This window comes from Canis lupus, chromosome 24 (genome assembly GCF_048164855.1).
Source record: "Canis lupus baileyi chromosome 24, mCanLup2.hap1, whole genome shotgun sequence".
Classification (NCBI taxonomy): domain Eukaryota; kingdom Metazoa; phylum Chordata; class Mammalia; order Carnivora; family Canidae; genus Canis; species Canis lupus.
In genome coordinates, this window is record NC_132861.1 from 12020259 (window position 1) to 12041026 (window position 20768).

Genomic DNA, 20768 nt, shown 5'->3' on the forward strand with positions numbered 1-20768 from the left:
CTCTGCTGTCCTTTGGTGCCCCCTGGGTGGCACCCTGAACTCCAGAGGGACCTGCAAGGCCAACGTTGGTAGCTTTGTGAACTACCGCCTGAACTTCAGTTATTTTGATCCGGGCTAGAAAGAGTATTAATTCAGTCCCATTCCCAGAGGCTCACAGAAATCTTAGGAGGTTTGGTGCCACTTGGATTCTTCCTAAGTCACCCTCTCCTGGGATCCCTGTCCCTGTCCCAGGAAGGACTTACCTGGCACAAAGTTCACACTCTCAGGCAAAATTTTCCTGTTTGTGTGCTTTTTCAGGACTTTTAACTCTCGGTGTGAAAGAATCGGCCATGGTCAACAAAATATTTACTTGTGTCAATGTTCTGGTCTTGGGCTTCATTATGGTGTCAGGATTTGTGAAAGGATCAATTAAAAACTGGCAACTCACAGAGGAGGATTTCCAGAACTCATCCAGTAATCTCTGCTTGAACAAGTGAGTTGTTTTTTCTTCCTCTCGGCCTATAACAGCTGATGCGTATTTGGTACTTAATGACATACACCTGTATTGGGGGCCTGTAATTGGCCAGAATAGTACGTGCCTTTTTAAAAAATAAAATTTGAATTTGAATTCTTTTGTAGTAAAATAGGTGAGGGTGGTGAGGGTGTTTTTTTGGTTTGAAATTTGTGTTAAGTTTAATTTCCCTGAACTCGACAGAACATTGTATGATAAAGGAAGATATTCAGGAAAACAGAATCTTCATTCTAATTCCAAAACTGTATGTAGTTGAAGATCATTGTCAGACTCACTAATCTGTTTTTCCTCATAATTGTTTCATGACCCACCTCTGAATTTTATATTCAGAAAAGATTATGTCTGCAAAACTATGGTGATATCACTTGATTTTGAAATGCCTTCCTATTAGTAACATAGAGGGAAGAAGAAATACATGGAACTTTTATCACAGGCTTTTATTAAAGGTTTTCACAATTAGTGAAGTATCAGAATGTGATTGTAATAGTTTCTTTCTCCTACCTTCGACTTGGGGTACATCAGCCCTGAAAACCAGCAGCCCAATTTCCCTTATGTTCTCTGACTCAAGACTCTTGGGATTGGAGGCAGGTGACAGGCCAGCCCTTGGACCTGTGCTGTTTTAGGACCTCCAGTGAAGCCTCGTCAACAAGCTGAGATTATCTAGGAAACAAGAGCCAAACAATTAAAATGTATCTTTTTGATCTTTTGTAATTTTTCAGGGGAATCTTAGGGTCTTAGGATGGAGAAGGGGGAGTGAGATTTTTGTCTATGGTTCTATTTTGATTATGACCAAAGGTTAAACAGCTCTGATAAGGAGACCCTCCTGAAATGCAGTGATTTTAAAACGATGTCTTGACATGAGCAGACCAAGTTGACTGGCCAGCATGGCTGCACACAGGCTTTCAGGGACCCTGACCGTCCACCTGGTTGCTCCATCCTGCCCTAAGATGGTGTCCTCTTCTGCATGGTCAGAGCTGGGCTGTGGGCGTGGGCAAGATCCAGCCCTCCCGGAGAGGAAAAGAGGGTATGGGAAAGAGTGTGCCCAGTCCTTTCAAGGGCAGATCCAGAAGATGCCTTTCCCTTCTGCCAACATCCCACTGGTGAAAATCCAGTAGGTGGCCATATCTAGCCGCAAGGGAGACTGAGAAACAAGGTCCCACACTGGGGATCCCACTGGTCACACGTGAACTTGGTCATTGGGCAGGCATTGATGTGTGACTAGTTCACTACTAGAACACAAGCAGGAAACTGTTGAATGCATGAAATATTATGTGGTTAACAGTTCAAATAAAAAGAGCCTGCCTTTTGGAGACTAAACTATTACAGGGAAATGAGGGCTTTTAATTTTTTTTTAAGTAAACTCTATGCCCAATAGAGTGGGGCTTGAACTCGTGACCCCAAGATCAAGAGTTGCATGCTCTACTGACTGAGCCAGCCAGGTGCCCCTGAGAAAAGAAGATTTTTAATGTAGCATTCCTAAGCATTCCTGGGTCATATTTATGCCAAATTTATTGATGCTCATTATCTCAGGGTAGAGTAAAGCCAGTTCAAAATAAGCTTGGAAATAACATTAGATTTTGAAAACCTGGGGTGACTGTCTTGCTGGTGGCTGTTTATAGATCAGGAATTAAATATAAATGGCATGTCTTGTTTCTTAGTTGTCGATCAAGATTGAATTTTATTGTTTTTATGAAGATATTGTTTATGTTAGCCAATGGTATTTACTGTCATTGGTTGTCCTCATACTTTGTGTCCTGGTGAGATGAACTGTACTGCCTTCAGCCCCAGGAGCACTGCCTCCGAGGTAGAATGCTGCAAGTCTGGAGCATAGCTTGCTCTTTCATTTTATTAAAGCCTATAAACTGCTTTCTCTCATTTTTTTTTTTTTAACCCCTCAGCCATAGATTTGTGTTTCCAACCACGGCCATGTAGTCTTGCGTGAAATTGCTTGTCTCTCTGAAATAATAGAGTATTTCCCAACCAAACCACACAGCATGGAGGAGCTTCAGCCTGCATGGCTTTGGTGGCAGTTCTGAGCACTTTGGATTGTGATTTTATGATACTCTCTCCAAGACTGGCTGTAAACACCTCCATGAACCTGTGACTGAGTTGGTGTCTTGGTCTGGAATAGAAATGTTATCTGACAGTTTGGCTGGTTCCCTCTGGCCTTCAACTTATGCTACCTCTGGCTTTCTTATCCAGAGTCCTGTGGATTTGTAATAGATGTAGTGAGTGTAGAGCTACAGCACTACATGGAAACCTGCTGAGAAGGTTGTGTCAGGTAGTTTCTTGTCAGGTAGGGTGGAAACCCAAAAATAACACTGGCTTCCACAAGTTAAAAGTTTAGTCCTCTTAAGTCAGCATCTCTAGGTGGTTGGTCCAGCATATTGCTTTGGTGGATGAGGAATCCAGTTCTTCCATCTAATGGCTTTGTCCATGGCCCACATTCCCAAGGTTACCCCAAGGTCCAAGATGGCTCCCACCAACAGGAAGGAAATGAGAAAAGTAGAAGAGTACCTTCCCACTCCACTAAATTCCCCTGATGTTTCTCAGGAGATGTATACACCATGTCTGCTTAAGTCAGGTGACTATCCCTCATAGCTAGAGAGTCTGAGAAACATATCATCTTTATTCCTAGTGTTCCTATGTCTAGCTAAAATAATTATATTTTCTTCCTGTGTAGAAGAAGGGGGTATGGCTTTTGGGGACAACCTGCAGTTTATGTCAGGGTGGCAGATGGAAGTTAGCAAGAACAGAGTCTTGGTGAAGGATGCTCTCCACTGATGCAGTTGGAGGAGACCATACGGAGGGGAGAGGACCCCCCTCACCACCATGGAAGTTTCTGTCAAGTCCTCAGCCCAGGCTCGGGGATGTTTATGAACACGTGACAGATTTTCCTTCTTCCTCTGCCAGTTATCCTCTCTGCTAGCTTCTGGGTAACTGGCTGAGGGGCATGCAGAAGAGCTGGTCAACCCCAGCTCTGGTGAAGGGGCACTGAGCTAGGATCTGCTTCAGCCCGCCCTGTCACCAGGCGACATTAGCCAGGTGGTGGCCTTGGCAGTCCCTTGAACCTACTTCCTCATTTCTTTGTGTGTCAGCTGCTAGATGCCAAGTGGGCACCACGTGCAATAGCAAATTTATATACAGAGCCTTTACAAAATCTTTCTTTTTTTTCTTTTTCTTTTTATTTTTTAACAAAATCTTTCTGTTTTGGTTTGAGGCCACATAGAATAGGTTTGATAGCGAGGCCCTGCCACTGAAAGCGGAATGCCTAAACTCTTCTTCAATGTTGAATTTAATTTTTTGAGTAGATAATGTTTTCTCATGGTTCCCATGTCATAATGTCATAAGAAGGTATACACTGAGAATTTGTTCCCATTCCTTTCTTCATCTACCGCATTCTCCGCCCACCCCCCCACCCCCGACCATGGGTAATCATTTTTACTATTTTGTGTGTGTAAGCTTCCAGGTTTTATTTGTCTAGATACAAGCAGTTACAAGGATGTAGTTCTGTTTGTTTTGTGTATTATGTATATAACTTATATACATAACTTAAGTGTATAGTTTCTCTCTTAGTACATAAAAAAAGGTAACATTCTCTCTCCACTTTTCTGCACCTTGCGTGTTTCCCCTACAACCATATTCTGTTAAGGCTTTTCATGCCAGGACCTTGTCCTTTGTTGTGACATGTGGTGTCTGGGCATCCACGTCACGATGGTGACCCAGCTGGAGGAGTACATACAGTTAGAATCACAGTCTGCTGACTCCCCTTCCATCGGATTCCTTCCCCCGAGGAGCAAGGGAGAATGGCTTTGTTTTGCTCTGCTAACTCTCCGTAGCTCCATGCTTTTCTTGATGCTCCTGCTTCACCTGGCAATGTAATGGACGCATGTTCCAGCCCTCATCCTCTTCTACAAGGCCTGTCTCTTCCTGGGGTTTGTTTGTTTGTTTATTTTAAGATTTTATTTATTTATTCATAGAGACACACAGAGAGAAGCAGAGACACAGGCAGAGGGAGAAGCAGGCGCCATGCAGAGAGCCTGACTTGGGACTCAATCCAGGGTCTCCAGGATCACGCCCTAGGCTGCAGTCGGCGCTAAACTGCTGCACCACCGGGGCTGCCCATCTTCCTGGGGTTTAATGTACATAATGTTGTACGCTTTCCTCTGCCCTTCAAATGGAATTCTCAAAAACTTTCTGGGTGCCTCTGCCTCATGGTTGTTTAAAGCCAGCCTGTCAGTTCTGATGCTTGTTTATTTTTCCACACAGCTGTTCCATAGCCCTTGAGGTTAGAGGGCTTGTGGAGGCAGGTGGGTATCTAGAGGCCTTCCACACCTGTCTGTCCTGCCAGTGACGGGGAGCCGGGCCCCTCATGTTCTAGTTGTGTTCAGAAGTTGAAAGGGTCTGCCAGGAGCCCCTCAGAAGGCATCTCGCTTGAGTCTCCTGCTTTCATCTTCTCATCCCGCTGTCTTGAGCTATTCGGTTGTCAACTATTTTGTTTCAGACTTCGGCCTAAAACTTTTCATAATAGGAGTCAGCTCACCAGGACAGTCTATGTTCTTGGTGATTTATGGATGCGGTGGGCGCGTCCTGTGTCTTGCTGACTCCCTTGTCCTGGGCTGCCATTTTTGTCTTTGGGTGGTGAGTTTATTTTAGTCATACCTTAAATCAACAAACTTCCCTTTGAGTCTGGCAATGATTTTTCCTACATCTATCACTTGCCTGTTTCTTGGGGCTTCCCCCACGTTGCTACTTACTGAACCACAGTGAGTCCCAGATTGAGAACCTCCTTCACGCTCTGATTTCCAGATTCTGGAACCAAGGATCCTCTAAAAATCCGTGCAAGGCTCAATCCCCATTACAAAATAATTAGGTCCAAAGTGGCCATCTATTGATAAATCCCTCTGAAAGCAAATTTGGCCAATGAGTTGCTAACCCAATTAACATCTCTATAGGACTAGAATACCCTATTTGGCTCTTATGTTAGGAAGTCAAGTGGTCTGGGGCAGGTTGCCCCGCAGAGCTGGGCAGTTGTCAGCCTGCTGAGTTAGGAAGGCTGATGGGGAGGTGGTGACTGTCCTCTGGAAACTGTGACAGGAAGCCTGCAGCCTGGCAGCCAGCAAAAGTCATGGCTGGTGAGGGAGGAACCAAACTGTCCTTCTTGGACTGGTAGCTCAGCTGTTTTTTATGTGGTAGTAGAGGACCAGGGTGTCTGTGGTGTAGAATCACTTGTGACAGTGGCCATCTAGGGTGTGAGTGGTGGCTGGCCCCCAGGCTCTGTGCAGCTATTCTAGGCCTGGACACACTGTTCAGAGTCACAGGTTCCACTTCGTTGGACCTATTTTCTGAACCTTAAAGGATTTCTGGGGTTGACAACATGTGTTTGGCTGTGTATTCATTACTTCAGCAAATATGTACTGAGCCCTACCGATGCGCCCAAGCCATGCTGGGCATTGGTCCCCACCCATGTAGGCATCCCTGTTTATCATGTGCCTGTGAATGCTGAGGAAATGCTTTTGTTGACTAGAGCAGTTTGCTTTCTTCAACCTCAGTATCTCTGGAAATGCTTATTTTGGGACTTGAGTTACTGGTAAATATAGGAGATTTTTGCATTATGTTCCTGGGGTGGGGGCCATGCACCCAGTTGGCAGCTCTCAGTTCTAAAGTGTATGTTCTGGAGGGCCTGAGTGGTTTAGTCAGTTAAGCATCTGCCTTCAGCTCAGGTCATGGTCTCAGGGTCCTGGGATCGAGTCCCACATCGGGCTTCCTGCTCAGTTGGGAGTCTCCTTCTCCCTTTCCTTCTGCCTGCTGTTGTGCCAACCCCATCCCACCCCCCTCCCTCTTATGCCGAATAAATAAATATAATCTTAAAAAAAAAGTATATGTACTTTGTTTGAAGGTCCTGGGGGAAAGGCCTCACTTGTTGGTTTCTTCCCCCTTTCCTGTTGGACACTCCGTCTCACATACCCTCTCCCTTCCCCCAAAGCCAATATTCAGGGGTGCTTCTGGAAAGGGCTCAGTGAGTGCCCTTGTGGTTCTGGGCCATGCAAAGCAGGGAAGCCTGTGCCCCCGGGGTCTGGTGACAGCTGCCTCAGGAATCATTTACAAGGGGTCTGGAGCACCCCAGGCTGGCAGTGGGGTAGGGGGCATGACCGTTCGGAGTGGCTTCTCTTCAGGACTGTGAAGTGGGTATTATGATCTTTGGTTCTTTTTTCCTAGTGACACAAAACAAGGGATATTTGGTGTTGGTGGATTCATGCCTTTTGGATTCTCCGGCGTCCTATCAGGGGCAGCAACCTGCTTCTATGCCTTCGTGGGCTTTGATTGCATCGCCACCACAGGTATGGCTCCTGCCCACCGTCTGGGGCCCAGCCTGTAGGTCCTCCTCTCCCATCAGACAGGCTGGGCTAATTTTACCCATGGGTTGCTGTTTTCCTTCCTGTGGGCATGTGCCGGCTGCCGCTCTTTCACACATGAGCAACGTGTAGATTTGTAGCTTCCTGCTGATCTCCCCCCCCCCCCCCCCCCCCCCGCCGCCCTTTTATCACTTCCCCAAGTGGCAGTGCCTGACAGGAAAGTCTGCATCATGAATGTGACTAACTATTGTGCTGCTAGGACGGGGTAATGATAGCGTGGCTACAGCCCGATTTCATATCTGTGCGTCATCTGGGAGAAATGAAGCCATTAAAAATATTGTTATCCGAGTGACTGAATAGGCTGGGCTCTGTCGGGCCTCCTGAATTTTCTCTGCCAAAGGAAATAAGTCTTTTCCTTGGCTGAACCAGGGAATAAAGGCGGAAAACACCATCCCTGGGCTTTATGAGTCTTCTGGTCTGTGTTAGGAGGGCCACCTGTGATTCCCAGAAGCCCAGAAGATCCTGGTTCCCATAGAGCTGAGCACTGCGGGGGAGTCATTTATGGGTGGCACAGGCATCTTCTGGATGCCCCTCACTGTCTTGCCCTCCTGGGCCTGACCCCTTGCTGCTTCTAGGTGAAGAAGTTAAGAACCCTCAGAAGGCGATCCCTGTGGGGATTGTTGCATCTCTCCTGATCTGCTTCATTGCTTACTTTGGAGTGTCTGCTGCCCTCACACTCATGATGCCATACTTCTGCCTGGACAAGAACAGCCCCCTGCCTGACGCCTTCAAGCATGTGGGCTGGGAAGGTGCCAAGTATGCAGTGGCCGTCGGCTCCCTCTGTGCTCTTTCTACCAGGTGAGGCCTCTGAAGCTCTTGGGAAGGGAAACTCTCTTTTCCCAATCTCACTCTTCCCTTGAAATTGAACCAGCACCCCAATCCTGGTGATATGGCTTCTCCTCTTGTTGTTTGCAACCATCCCACGAGTTGTCATTAATACTTTCATCCTGAAGACTCTGAGGCCCACTTTCGGACATCATCTTTTCAGCAAGGGTCTAGCGTGCTATCCCCAACTTTGGCCCCTGGACCAGGCCACCTCTTGGTACACTGTCTCTTGGCTCTTAGTTTGGCCCAAGAAAGTAAATGTCTTTTAATTTGTAGACATTAATGTTTAAAAGACATTAAATGTCTTTTAAAAATATTTTGCCCCCAATGTTTGGTGGTAGCCTGTATGTACAGGAAATATTTGTTGAACATTGATTTACCACGAGAAATCCTCATGAACACAGTGATGCCTTTATTTTCTGTTTGATTCACCTAGAAATTTGTGGGAATAAATACAAGATTTCCTTTTCATAAAAGTGATGACTAGATCCCATGCATGTTTATGTTATGTTAGGCCATTCTTTCAGTGAATACGTAACAGTAAGTGCTTTTTCCTGGGTTGACGCATTGAATTTTGTCTTTCAGCCATGGGCTTCACCTAGTTTGGAGGACAGCAATTCTCGGTGATAAGTTCAGGGCTCCCTCTTGGTGATCTGCATTACAGGGTACCAATAATGGTCACATTACAGTGCCCTTCTTCCTGATGAGCTAGTGTTACAGATGCGTTTTGCCTTTTCCTCCCGTATAGTCTTTTAGGTTCCATGTTTCCCATGCCTCGAGTTATCTATGCCATGGCTGAAGACGGACTGCTATTTAAATTTTTGGCCAAAATCAACAATAGGACCAAAACACCAATAATCGCCACGTTGACCTCAGGTGCCATTGCTGGTAAGAACTGCAACTAATCCCATATAACCAGTATCTTAACAGTTGAGCCACTAGTCCCTAGGGAAATAGCTTGAATTATGTTGGTCTGTGAGAAGTTGGAACTGGTTTTTTTAACATTTGGTTTTTGCCCTTGAAACCTGGGTTTCCTGCAAGATAGCTGCCCTTTTGACTAAAGGCAGAGACCAGTTTTATAGAGGATGTGATAGCATTCTCAAAAACTTTTGAATCCTTTTATTATGATTACCCTCTCATTGGACAGAGCTTGGAACACACACTATCCTTTCAGAGCCATTTGTATTTACCCTTTTCTGAATGTTTCTGAGTAGACTTTGGCAGGATGACCTCTTCTTGCATGGCACCAGCCAAGAGACTTTTTGTTCATGCTGGAAATTCATTGTCCATGTCTTTTAGCCCATGGATTCTCAGGGGAGTGAGAATCCCTTAGGATTGACGTTTTATGAAATGTGCTATCTATTCTCCAGGAGATGTTGGGGGTGTTGCTAGGGTGTCAATTGCTGTAAGTTTGTAAGTAGTGGCAGGCTCAGAGGAGGTTTATCTTATCAAATATACAGTTCCTCACCAAGAGGATGGTTTTGAAACTAGTGCCCAAAGAACCCTTGGAGCCATATGATATTCTGAGGGCCCCTAATTAAGAAAAGGGGACCATCAAAGGAAACTTACATGCCTAATGTACTGTTACTGTTTTTTTGTATTTTCTCCTTTAATAATTGCCCCTCTTAGCTCTCAAGAGACCGGCATTATTCATCACATTGTACAGAGAGATGAAGTGAGGATGTACACCCACATCCAGGGGATCTGGTTCTTGGTTCCCAGTTTGTTTTTATGCCAAGTGACTGGCTTCTTTCGGGTTGTGAGTAGTACTGTGGATCTTAGTGTATTAGGACACATGATACCAATTCAGCCTGTACCACAGGGACTACTCAGCCCCAGTAAGACATTTGACCATCTTAAATGAATTATTGTTAATGGTGTTTATGCCCTTAGTAAAGTGTGCTTAGTTTTGTGGATTAATGTTATATAAGGAAAGAAAGCTAGTTTTTTATTATTTAACAAATTTGTTATGTAATTGTGCATTCTTGGCTGTGATCTCAGTGGTCAGGTTAATAGACACCATATGTCAGAATATGATCAATATATTTAAAAGATTAAGGAATTCGAAATAGTAATGTTTTTTCCAGGATTTAAATGTAATTTGATCATATTAAAGACTGGCCATTAATTTCCTTCCTGTGTTGATCAGGAGAGATCAAACTATAATCTTTAAAGTGACTATAAAGTACAAGCATTCACCAAACCAGGGATTTTACTCTTTCTTTTCATTTGGCAGGACTAGTAAATAAGTATTCGGTTTTCTAAAATCTCCCCACATGCAAAGAGTTTGGCCTAAGTTTCTGTGTGAGTGGGAACATAGGCATCTGTGGCATGCACAGTTGGATACTATTCTAATTATCTAGAAGGCCCAGTATTGCTCTTTGATCCTGTGATTTATCCTTAATTTAAATTTGTTTTGGTTGAAGTAATCTATAGGGGCTTGAGAAATATTTGTGGAAAAGTAATGGTTTTATGTTTATGTTTTAACTTATGTTGATTGTATGTGATTTGAAAATATCCCAAAGTAGATCTATCCAAGTAATTTTTTAAATGGGAAATTTAACACATACCCATATAAATAGAATGTATACTCAGAAGAATTACAGAGATTTTTCAAATAAGCATGAATGTTGTATTTTTTTTTTAAGTGGGGTCATGGTAAAGGTACTGATATTGTTTGGAAATAACCCTGCTTTCCAGGCTCAGCTGCCTGGGTTAGGAGCCCCTGTGAGTCCTCCCAGAGCACTAGACTTGACCTGCTCATCACTGTTGCCTACTGATGCCTGTCTTGGATGATACACTCAGGGAAGCCGGAGACTCTCTGGTTTGCCCTTTTTGATGATGTACATTTTTGATGGTATACACTTACTGGCATACTCTCAATGAGTGCTAGATAGATGATGAATGAGTGGTTAGATGATGGATGGATGGATGGTTGGATGGCCAAATAGATGGATAGATCATGGGTGATGGATGGACAGAGGATTGCTGGATGGATGGATGGATGATGGGTGACTGGTGTGAGGGTAGATGGATAGATACACATAACTGTCTGTGAGTTTGCATAATATAGAGAAAGACATTGCACTCAGAGCCACAAGAACCTAATTGAGATCCTGACTTTTCCACTTCCTAGCTGTGTGACTTTAGATAAGCCTTCCAACATGTCTGACTTTAGTTTCTCCATCTGTAGTGTAGCGGTAGCTTGCAAAGTTGCCATGAGGATCAGTAAAGGTCATGATGATGAAAGTGCTCTCTATATAAATGTTAATCATTATTACTGTCTGCTGAGCACTGTGCATGTGATTTTATCCTGAGCTTTTCTTCCCTTTAAGCAATGTCACAGTGTGTTTCCATGGAAAGGGCTGGGGAGAGGAAGCAAGTAAAAGCAGCACCCTGTGTGCCCTGGATCATCAGTGGGAGGTGGTTCTGACTGTTAGAGTCTGTGGAGGGCCACCCATGGATCCTGATGTTTGTCTCCTCCCCAGCTGTGATGGCCTTTCTCTTTGACCTGAAAGACTTGGTGGACCTCATGTCGATTGGCACTCTTCTGGCTTACTCTCTGGTGGCTACCTGTGTGCTGGTCTTACGGTATGTATGGCTCTTCAGGGTTCCATGATAGAAATGGAGATGTATCCTGTTAGCCTTTTAAAAGTTCAAGTTAATGGCTTATACAGTGTAAATTTTAGTTTGTTGATAACTCCTTTGGAAACTGCTCTGGAGAGGGTGGGATTTGGTGGTTTGAGTGCCTAGCTAGAGAGAACATCACTGAAAAGAGTCAGGGGGCTCACCTCTCACTGTCATGTGCCCTCATTTTTCTGGTGGGATGTCAGGAGGATAGAGACAGATTCTCAGCCCAACTGTCGGGTCTGGGCCAGGGAACAGAATTTTTGAAGGCTTAAGGGAATGATTTCAGTTTGGCCCAGTTCTTAGGTAGGAGGAGACTGGGAACTAGTCCTGGTGGGAACTGGGTGAATCCAAGTTGTGTGAACCTTGGTTTCCTGGTGTTCTCAGCTGCCCCAACACCTCTCTCCCCAAGCATACCCCTGGGTTCCAGTTTTCCTTTGCTCTAGAAGGACAGGGCTCTGCTTCTTCACTATCAGGAAAGGCTCAAGGGGGCATTTATCATGAGAATATGGAGTCGTGGAGACTCTCAGTGGTGGTCACCTGGGAAGAGCCTCCCTATTTCTTTGCAAGTATTTATACTAACAAGGTCATTTATTCCATTTCTTATGTGCTTTAGCACCTAATTTATGTCAAACTTGGATTGAGCTCAGTAGTGGCTGTGTACAATAAGCTAAAATTTGTTTGCTAGCTTTCTGACCACTTATTCCTAAGGGCTCAACACTGGAATCTTTTCTGAGGTTCCCCTCAAATTCTTATTGACCAAATGGTGTTAACATAAGTGAGTCAGTAAAAAAAAAAAAAAAAAAAGGTTAAATATCTTTATGCTCACTCTTAGATTATATGCAAAATAATTCAGAAAGCACTGTGTTTTTCATAGCTGGTAGAAAAGATTTGAGCTCTGTTCATTTTGGGTGGGAAGATAAGGAACCTCGTTTAAAATGAATGCTTTACTTGCAGGAAGCTTATGTCTTGGAAATCATGCCACAGGCTCAGTCCTTTAGCCAGCTCTATAAAGTTTATTTATTCTAAGGCATTTTTGGAGTTTTAAAATAAATTGATCCAATTAAGTCTCACAAATATAATTTCTCAAATCTGTCCGCCTGCAGACACATTTCTCTGGCTCTCTGCACCAGACAGGATCCTAATGTTACTGCCTTCTATTTCTGTTTGTACTTCTAGCACCCTTCAGCCATAGTTTTGTTGGAAGTGGCCTAATATCTTAAGCATCCAGAGGCCAGTGCTACTTTTCAAAGCAAGAGAAACCATCTCCGTACATTCCTCTTGGCGTTGTCTCAAATCAGAGACCCCAAGGAGGATGTTGCCCAGAAGCAGGAAGGAGAGGATTCAGGTCTCCTCCTCTGTATCTATTTTGCCAGGGAATGCATCATTCTGACCATTTTCTTCCCATGTTATGCCTGGTGTCCTGGACAACTTACCTTTGAAAGCTTACTAAGAACTTGAGTTAGTCGTGTCCCTTTACCTAATTAAAGCACATTATGATCGTTGCACAATACATTTCTTTACAGATATCAGCCAGAGCAACCTAACATGGTATACCAGATGGCTAGAACTACCGATGAGCTCGATCAAGTGGACCAGAATGAATTGGTGAGCACCAGTGATTCCCAGACAGGCTTTTTACCAGAAGCAGAACGGTTTTCTTTGAAAACCATACTCTCACCCAAAAATATGGAGCCTTCCAAATTCTCCGGGCTGATTGTGAACATTTCAACCAGCCTCATAGGTAAGAGCCCGCCCTTCCCTTTTAGGTGTTTGGGGTCCTGCTAGATGTTAGCATTTCAGGGTTTCTTGTCAATGGTGGTGGAGGCAAGTCTGGAAGGAATAAGCGTCTGTCTTGCTACTGGACTGTGATGTCACTTACTCTGCCTCATGGTTGTTGATGGTTGCAGAAACAGAGCCTCCCTCTCCATTGGTTTTGGGGAGACTGAGGATATCTGTGGGGATTTGAAATAAGATTGAATTGCACCTCTCTCTCTCTCTCTCCTTCTTAGCAATTCTTATCATCACCTTCTGCATTTTGGCTGTGCTTGGAAAGGAGGCTCTGATAAAAGGGGAGTTGTGGGCAATCTTTGTGCTTACCATATCTGCACTTCTCTGCTTCCTGGTCACAGTCATCATCTGGAGGCAGCCTGAGAGCAAGACCAAGCTTTCGTTTAAGGTGAGCAGCTCTGCCTGCAGGGACCTCCTGGTAGGTTCCTGTGGTAGGTGCCACAGATCCTGGCACTCCTGCACCCCACATGGGGGTCACATCGCACTGCCAAGCCTTGGAGGTGACTTGGGCATTTGCACTTTAGATTATGCCAATAATACAGCAGTTCAGTGTTGGAGATAAAGTGGAAGTCCCTCTTCTAGTCCCTTCTTTAACAGGCAAATAGCAAGGGAGGAAAATGAGAATAGAGCTCACTTTGACGCTTAGTAGCTTAGAACCAAACTCTCACCTATTAGGATTTGCCTGTTGGGGGTCTGGCTGTGTGTATATATGTGGATTGGGGTGCACTCGCTTCATCCTCCCCATATAAATAGCTCAGTGCATCTGAATTTCAGGGGTGGGATCTTCTCCTAGGTTGCTTTGCTAAATGACTCAAAAAAGTGCCATCCCCCTGCACTCCAACTCCCTGCAGACTTGACACTGCCACCCACTGTCTTTGCAGGTGCCCTTCTTGCCTCTACTTCCCGTCCTAAGTATCTTTGTGAACGTCTATCTCATGATGCAGCTGGACAAAGGCACGTGGGTCCGGTTTGCAGTGTGGATGCTGATAGGTATGTGAGATCACAGGTTTTACTGTGATGACTTCTCTCACTCCACCCCCAGTCCCCGGAGCCTGTGCTGTGCTGCTTATTTTTCTTTCCTGCAGCTTGGCCGGATGCCTCTCTGGTTTCAGATTTCAAAACAAAATGAAAACACATGTAGTCAGCGGTTTCTTTCTCAATAAGGAGCTCCTAGTAGGTTGCGGGTCCTACCTTCTCTTTTAGATACTTTTCATTTTAGTAGCTCTTGCCTGAGCTAGTTATGTCATTGGGCAAGAGTTGAAGGTAACAAGAGTGAGGCTAGGAGTCTGCTGTTGACGAAGCACCAGTCCATCTTCCCACACACGGGAAGGTCTAGACCGTGCCTCCCTCAGCCCAGCCTGCATCTGCCCGCTGGCCCATGTGGGCTGAGGGTGCTGCCAGGGCCTGCAGGATGCTTGGAGGTCACCTGTTGTAGGCTGATGGTGGCCCATCCCCTCGCTGGGTATTCAACACCTGGGACTGCAGGAAATGAACCCAGGCTCCTTCCTGAATGCAGGAAACAGGAGCAGGCCTTGCCCTCACCTCTCACTATCACTGACAAGAGCAGTAACCCCAGGACTGTGTTTCTGCCAAAACCCTCAGCCCTGGGTCACCACGCTTGGGGGCAGATAGCTGCTGCCTCAAAATCCTTCTCTGCCCGCCCCACATTGTCTGCAAAGTGTGGCCTGAAGCTGCTTAGACAGACACCCCCTGCAGAGCCGTTCTGTGAGAGGGTTGGCTCAGTGTGTGATGGTGTGTGATTGGCACGCATTCCTCCAGACTGGGGTAAGGTGCTCATTTCCTGGCAGGGCTGGAGGACACCTGCTTCTAGGCATCCCGGACATGAGCTCCTGGGCTCCAAGCCATTAGATTATTTCCAGGGCTTTCAATGGCTGAACCCTTCTTTTAAAGGCTGTAAGGCCTGCTCTCCTTGTGTCTCTGGCACAAGGGTGGCCTCAGGGCCACATGGGCTATACTCCTTGGGTGGGTGTCTAAAGCTCAGATCTCTGCTCCACCGCAGACCTTCAGTGTCTCCAACACTGGAATGGATTGAACCCTTGTGTTACACACATTTGTGGGCCACTTGAATGCCTCCTCCCATCTGACAGTCACATAGGTAGAGAAAACAGACAGTCAGGACTATGGAAGCCACTCGAATAGCCTGGGGAGCCCTGGTGTCCCCTGGGAATCCCACCCTGGCAGGGCCTAGTCCAATTGCTGGAGTGTCTGTCCCGTCCCGTCCCCACCAGTGACCACACAGCCCCAACCAGGTGGGCAGTAGATGAAGCTGCAGGACCAGTGCCCCTCTCTGGTACCCGGCCTAGCCTCTCCCCGCTCCAGAACTGCCCCAGCGTGAGGCTTTCCAGAAGGCAGTGTGCCTTTCCTGCATATGGAGGTGAGATAGTGACTTTTGTCGATCATAGTCCAAGAGCCCTTTCGTTTCTCCAGACACAAGGTTGGGCCATGAGGGGTGCTTTCTCTGGGTTCAGGCCTGGGACGGGCAGCAGGGAGAGGCTTTCCTGTGGGGCCACATGACGGACCCAGGGCTTCTCAGCCTGCTCTGTTCACACCCGGTCTCTGCTCTTGGCCTACAGGCTTCATCATCTACTTTGGCTATGGTTTGTGGCACAGTGAGGAGGCGTCCCTGGCCACTGACCAAGCAAGGACTCCTGATGGCAATTTGGACCATTGCAAGTGACACGCAGCCCTACTCCCAGGGGTGGCAGCAGCCCGAGGGATGCCCGCAGAGGTCCTGGGAGCACCTCGCTCCCCCCACCAGTGCATCAGGACCCACCCACATCTACAGAGCCCCAATGCAGCAGAAGGTGCAGCTACTTGAAATGCAGCCTCGGCCCACAACCCGTGTGTCCTGCCTAGACTTGCTCCACGTCAGGTGCACCACATCCCAGTCACCTCTGACAGCTCCCTGGTGGGGGCCACTTGGCTGCAGCTGGCCACTGTGGCTCCTGACATCCCTCTGAACAAAGCAAGCGGCTCCCGTCCTCACCAGCTCCGTGCCTGTGCTGCTGTGTCCTCAGGCAGAATGGAGGTCACCTTCTCTTGTTACTTTGAAAAGCCAGGCCTCCCTCCCCAGGGACCATTCTGGTATTAAAAACATCCAAACTCCAGACTTTCAGTAGCCATCTCCCCACTCAGCCCCAGAGGCCAACCGTAGATGCAAGACAAGTACTCTAGAACAGTCTGTCCCCAGCAGTTCCCCAGAGCCAAAGGACAGCAGTATACTTTAAAAAGGAAGAGTAAGACTGGTTTCCTTCTCCCACTCCTGTTCTCCAAATCGCTTCCAGAAGTCATTAGGACTGTAAGCCCTCCCCTACGCCTGCTCCCAGGCAGGGGCGTTGCTCTGACTCTCTGACAGGACTGGGGATGCTTAGTACTAGGGGAAGGTGAGGAAGAAGGGGGCACTGCTGTGGGAACAGGGCAGGAGGGCCGAGGGCCCTGGGCGCCAGGGGATGTCCTTCAGCCATACTCCCTCCACTTGCCGCTTCTGGGATCTCTCACCCACACCCCGGGGTTCCGAGTCACTGGAATGTGGCCCTGTGTGCATGTGGGACTGGCCTTAGATTAGCAGAGCTTAGAGCACTGTTTTCTGTGGGTCTTTGCCAATCACTAAATCCTGCCCTCTGATGCTTGCAGGTCAGTTTCTTGAGTCTTATGAGGTTCTGGAGGCAGGTATCCACTCATTCTGAGGTGATGGTGGCCGGCCCTGACATCATCTGTGTGGCCCCCCTCTCACGTATCATCACACTGAGTCCTCCTGTTAGCGTCTGTGAATCACTCCAAGTTCAACTGGCACTTAGTGTTAACTTGAAAAATGGCCAAGTATTGCTCAGTGTGTTGCTCTGAGCATGGGGTCTGCACACGAGAATTTGGGGTCGTGTTGCTGTCCCTGCCGTTATCTGTTGTCCAAATGTTGGGGTTTGTATCTGGGTTCATCACCCTGCCCCGGACCTCCTGCTTTTGTAAGTCGAGGAGCCAGCTTGGGGCCCTGTACACAGTGTGCTCCCTCCCATATGCTGGCGTACTCTGTGGCTCACACACAACTTTGAGGATGGGGCCCGAGAAAGCAAGAATGCTGACAGAGTCTTCCTTCCAATTAGACTGCGGCTCCAGAGACAGAAGGGCCCCATGCTGATGGGAGGTGAGGGTGGGGGAAGGCCTGTGGACACCCCAGAAAATGCAAATGCTGCTTTTGAAGCTCAGACTCCCATTTCTTCCCTGGTCTTTGACACAAATCTGGTAGAAAGAAGCCTGGTAAGTTGATGGCACTTATCTGATCTCCCTCAGTAAGTCTGGAGAGAATTGCAAGAATTTGTGAAATGGCCAAATGGCAGTGGTGGGTGGAGGGCCGGTGGGCGGGTGGCCAAGGCCCTGAACACCTTGTTTGCTGGAAGCTTTATTCTGTCATTTGTGAATGTTACAGAGGGAAGCGCATAAGAGCCCCAAGTGCGGGTTTCCAAAGAAAGGTATTTAAATTTATGTAGATTGGTGCTGTACAATATTTTGATAAATATTAACTTATTTTGTTGGGGTTTTGGTTGTCTGCTGTCTTAGGGTTTGTTAGCTATTTGTTTGCTTGATTAGTCTGTTATTTTTCCACATAGGCAAAAAGAACTTGAGGGTAAGAGAGTATTTGAGAAAAAGTGCAGGAGAGAATTTTTTTCTTTTTTACTTTAATTCCTTTTTTCTGGCTGAAATTTCTGTGCAAGACAGCACACAATAGACTGTGCATACAGTTGACATTTCAGCTGGCAACATGTATCTTTATACCAACTGACAAGGTATGTTTTCTTGATAACATCCCACAGAATGAGAAGCTCCTGGTGCATCAGGATTCCCCCCTTACCCCAAAGTGGGAAGTGCCTCCAGTAGGCTCGCCAGCTTAGTAGTGAGAAGCCCCTGCCCTGCCACTGCCCCCATTATGGGCAGGAGCCGCCCATTTGGAAAAAGACACCTGAAGGTGCCACAGAGAAATAGTTCTCATGGTCACTGTGCTTTTAGTGAGAAGCTTTTGTGCAGTTGCCAGGGAAAAGTTCTCTGTGTGTGAGGGCGGTGATGTAAAGAGTGGTGTCTGGAGCAAGTCTCCCCACGGTTGATAAGCTTTTTCTTATCCCATTCTTTATTCCTTCCCCCCAAATAAACTCACATACACACACACAGGCACATACACGCATGTGTGCAGGCAAGAAATAACCACCAGAAGCACCCAACAGTTGGCATCCGTAGCCCTCAAGCAAGAATATGATTCTCTGTTTCATGGCTTGGCCAGTATTTTCCTACATCATCAGAAATTCCACACTTCTAGAGACACACACACCCTTTGGAAATGTGTCTGTTTTATCTGTGGTCCAGCCCCAAATACCCACATTGGAAAAGACCCATTTGTGTCAAGTAAGCACCCCTCCCCGCCTCCTGCAGTGTCCCCACTCTGCATGTTTTTGTGACCCCTTGAAGACTCACAAAGACTCAACTGAACTGTGGAGCCCCAGGAGCTCTGCTGAAGAGTGAAGGGTGTGAGGGGGTCTCCAGGGAAGCAGTCAGACCCCGTGGGCCAGTGAGGCTAAGCCTGCTTCTAGGAGGGGGCCTTCGGGGGGATAGTGGGCCTCTGCACACCCCTCAGCTCACCTCCTTTCAGCCTAACTTTGGGCCTTATTTGTTTTTCCAAACCAATAGGGAGATGTGGGTAGTGCCATCTTTCCTAGGGTGTTTTGGAAAGACTGCTAAATCGATATTGTCAGAACCCTCCCCCCCGCAGCTCCCCTACTTGTGGTTTTGTTCCACTGCGTCATTTCTGTCAAGAGATCAGCCTCCTGGCCCCACGTGCTGATACTGGGCTTGGGGTATCACAGGCGTCCTGCCTCTCCTGTGTCCTCAGGTGACTGCAGCGTTCTGGGGGCTTCACCCAACCTGGGTTCCTGCGGCTCTGGCGCGCCCCCTTCTGCACCTTTGGTGCAGCCTGTGCCCATACCTGGATGAGGCACCTGGCCCTTGTTTGTTGGGCTTCACGCATGGCAGCAGGTGCCAACTGGGCCGTACGCTCTCTTCCCACAACTGAGCAGGTGTTCTGAACGGAGTTCTGTAGTCTGCACAGGATGGCCTCTGGCTTAACACCACACTTGCAGCTATGAGCACAGGGTCAGAGGCTGAGTTCCTTGGGTGAGTGTGGACATGCCTTGTAAAGGCCCCGGCCAGAGCGTAGGCAGGCTTATGGGCATTTGAGGGGCCTTGCCAAATGGAATACCTGCTGGCTCGCTCTGTGCCAGGACCCAGCTCCTCCGATTTGCATGTCCCACTTCCACACATCTCATAAAAGCTGATTGTTCTGCTGGCGCCCAGGAGTCATCACCATGAAGACGGGAGTAGGGGATGTTGGTGCCAGGCCCCATTACCGACGTGCTCTAGCACGGATGGAGAGGTGTGTCTGCTGGGCACAGGTGTGGGACACTTGTGTGCTTCTGTGTGGGACTGTTACAGAGTTGCCAGCAGATGGAGCTAAATGTGTTACGTATGACTGTTATGTATAATTTAAGGTATACATTTGACATCATAATGAGAGTATTGTATGTAAGGCTCCTTAGGGAGAGTGAGATACACATTTTGTGGACCCCTTTTTTTTTTTGTAATGAAATGCTTTATCGATCCAGTGTGCAAGAAGCCACATTTCATCACGATTCTTAATGGGTTTTTAAGGCAAAAAAGAAAAAATGTTAACTGACTTTGATAGAGTCTTTTTGTGCCCGTTGCTTCACTGAGTGGCAGTGCTCTTTCAAGAGGGACAGGGACTGGCCAAAGGTCTCCGGGCACAGGTTTCAAGGAACCCTCCTGGATGACCCTGTAAGCGTGCTGAACCGCCGGCTGAAAAACCCACGTGAGCTAAAGATCTCGGCTGTGAAGTCCAACCAATTGACCAATCTCAGGGTATGAGCGTGTCCAGCAGGGTCAGGAAGCAGGGCTAGGAAGATGCACTTGACTTTGTTAAGTAATTAACAAGGTATATGATTTTGTGTTTCTCGAGGACAGACTTTTTTAAGGTTGGGACTTATTTTCCCACTTGAAAAGTTGTAATATATATTTAAAGTGAGTTTCCTGCTTAAGTTGTGCCTTTCAGTGTCGATGGGTCTAAGAAGCACAGAAGGTGATGACGGCAATGAGGGCTGGTTTATTATCAAACCTGAAAAGCTGTGGTTTCTCCAGTAAACTTTTCCTTCTACTGATCATGGAGCCATTAATAAGAGAATTGTGTTTATTATGTAAAATTGTACAATATTTTTTTGCTCGTTTGATGTTCTATTTTTCTAATAGTTTTCTTATAGTTTCTTATAATTGTGATACTAGATTTAGATTTTGACACCCACTGCAAACCAGGCTATCTCTGCTGGCCCCTCCTAGTTTTTATTTTAAGGACAAGCATAGATGTCCATCGCCTTTTAAAAAATGTGAAACTCTGCTCTGTATCCCATTCTTGCTGACAATACAGTATGTTGACAACTCCCTACTATATGTTGTAAAATCAAATTATTTTGTGGTACATTATCTCATGCTTCCGCAAACTCTAATAAATTCTGTATATGGCTTCAGCA

General features: G+C 46.7%; 1 protein-coding gene across 7 annotated transcripts in view; it reads left to right on the forward strand.

Annotated features, from left to right (window-relative positions):
* Positions 1 to 20768, forward strand: part of SLC7A1 (solute carrier family 7 member 1) — a 139953-nt gene extending 119185 nt beyond the window's left edge. For all 7 annotated transcript variants that reach the window (XM_072795611.1, XM_072795607.1, XM_072795610.1 and 4 more), the window contains 9 exons: positions 298 to 472; positions 6731 to 6852; positions 7503 to 7725; positions 8501 to 8640; positions 11241 to 11343; positions 12906 to 13123; positions 13392 to 13558; positions 14052 to 14160; positions 15765 to 20768. In XM_072795611.1, coding sequence (XP_072651712.1) covers positions 298 to 472; positions 6731 to 6852; positions 7503 to 7725; positions 8501 to 8640; positions 11241 to 11343; positions 12906 to 13123; positions 13392 to 13558; positions 14052 to 14160; positions 15765 to 15868 — 1361 coding nt within the window. In that variant the 3' untranslated portion in view covers positions 15869 to 20768. The remainder of the gene's footprint in view (positions 1 to 297; positions 473 to 6730; positions 6853 to 7502; positions 7726 to 8500; positions 8641 to 11240; positions 11344 to 12905; positions 13124 to 13391; positions 13559 to 14051; positions 14161 to 15764) is intronic.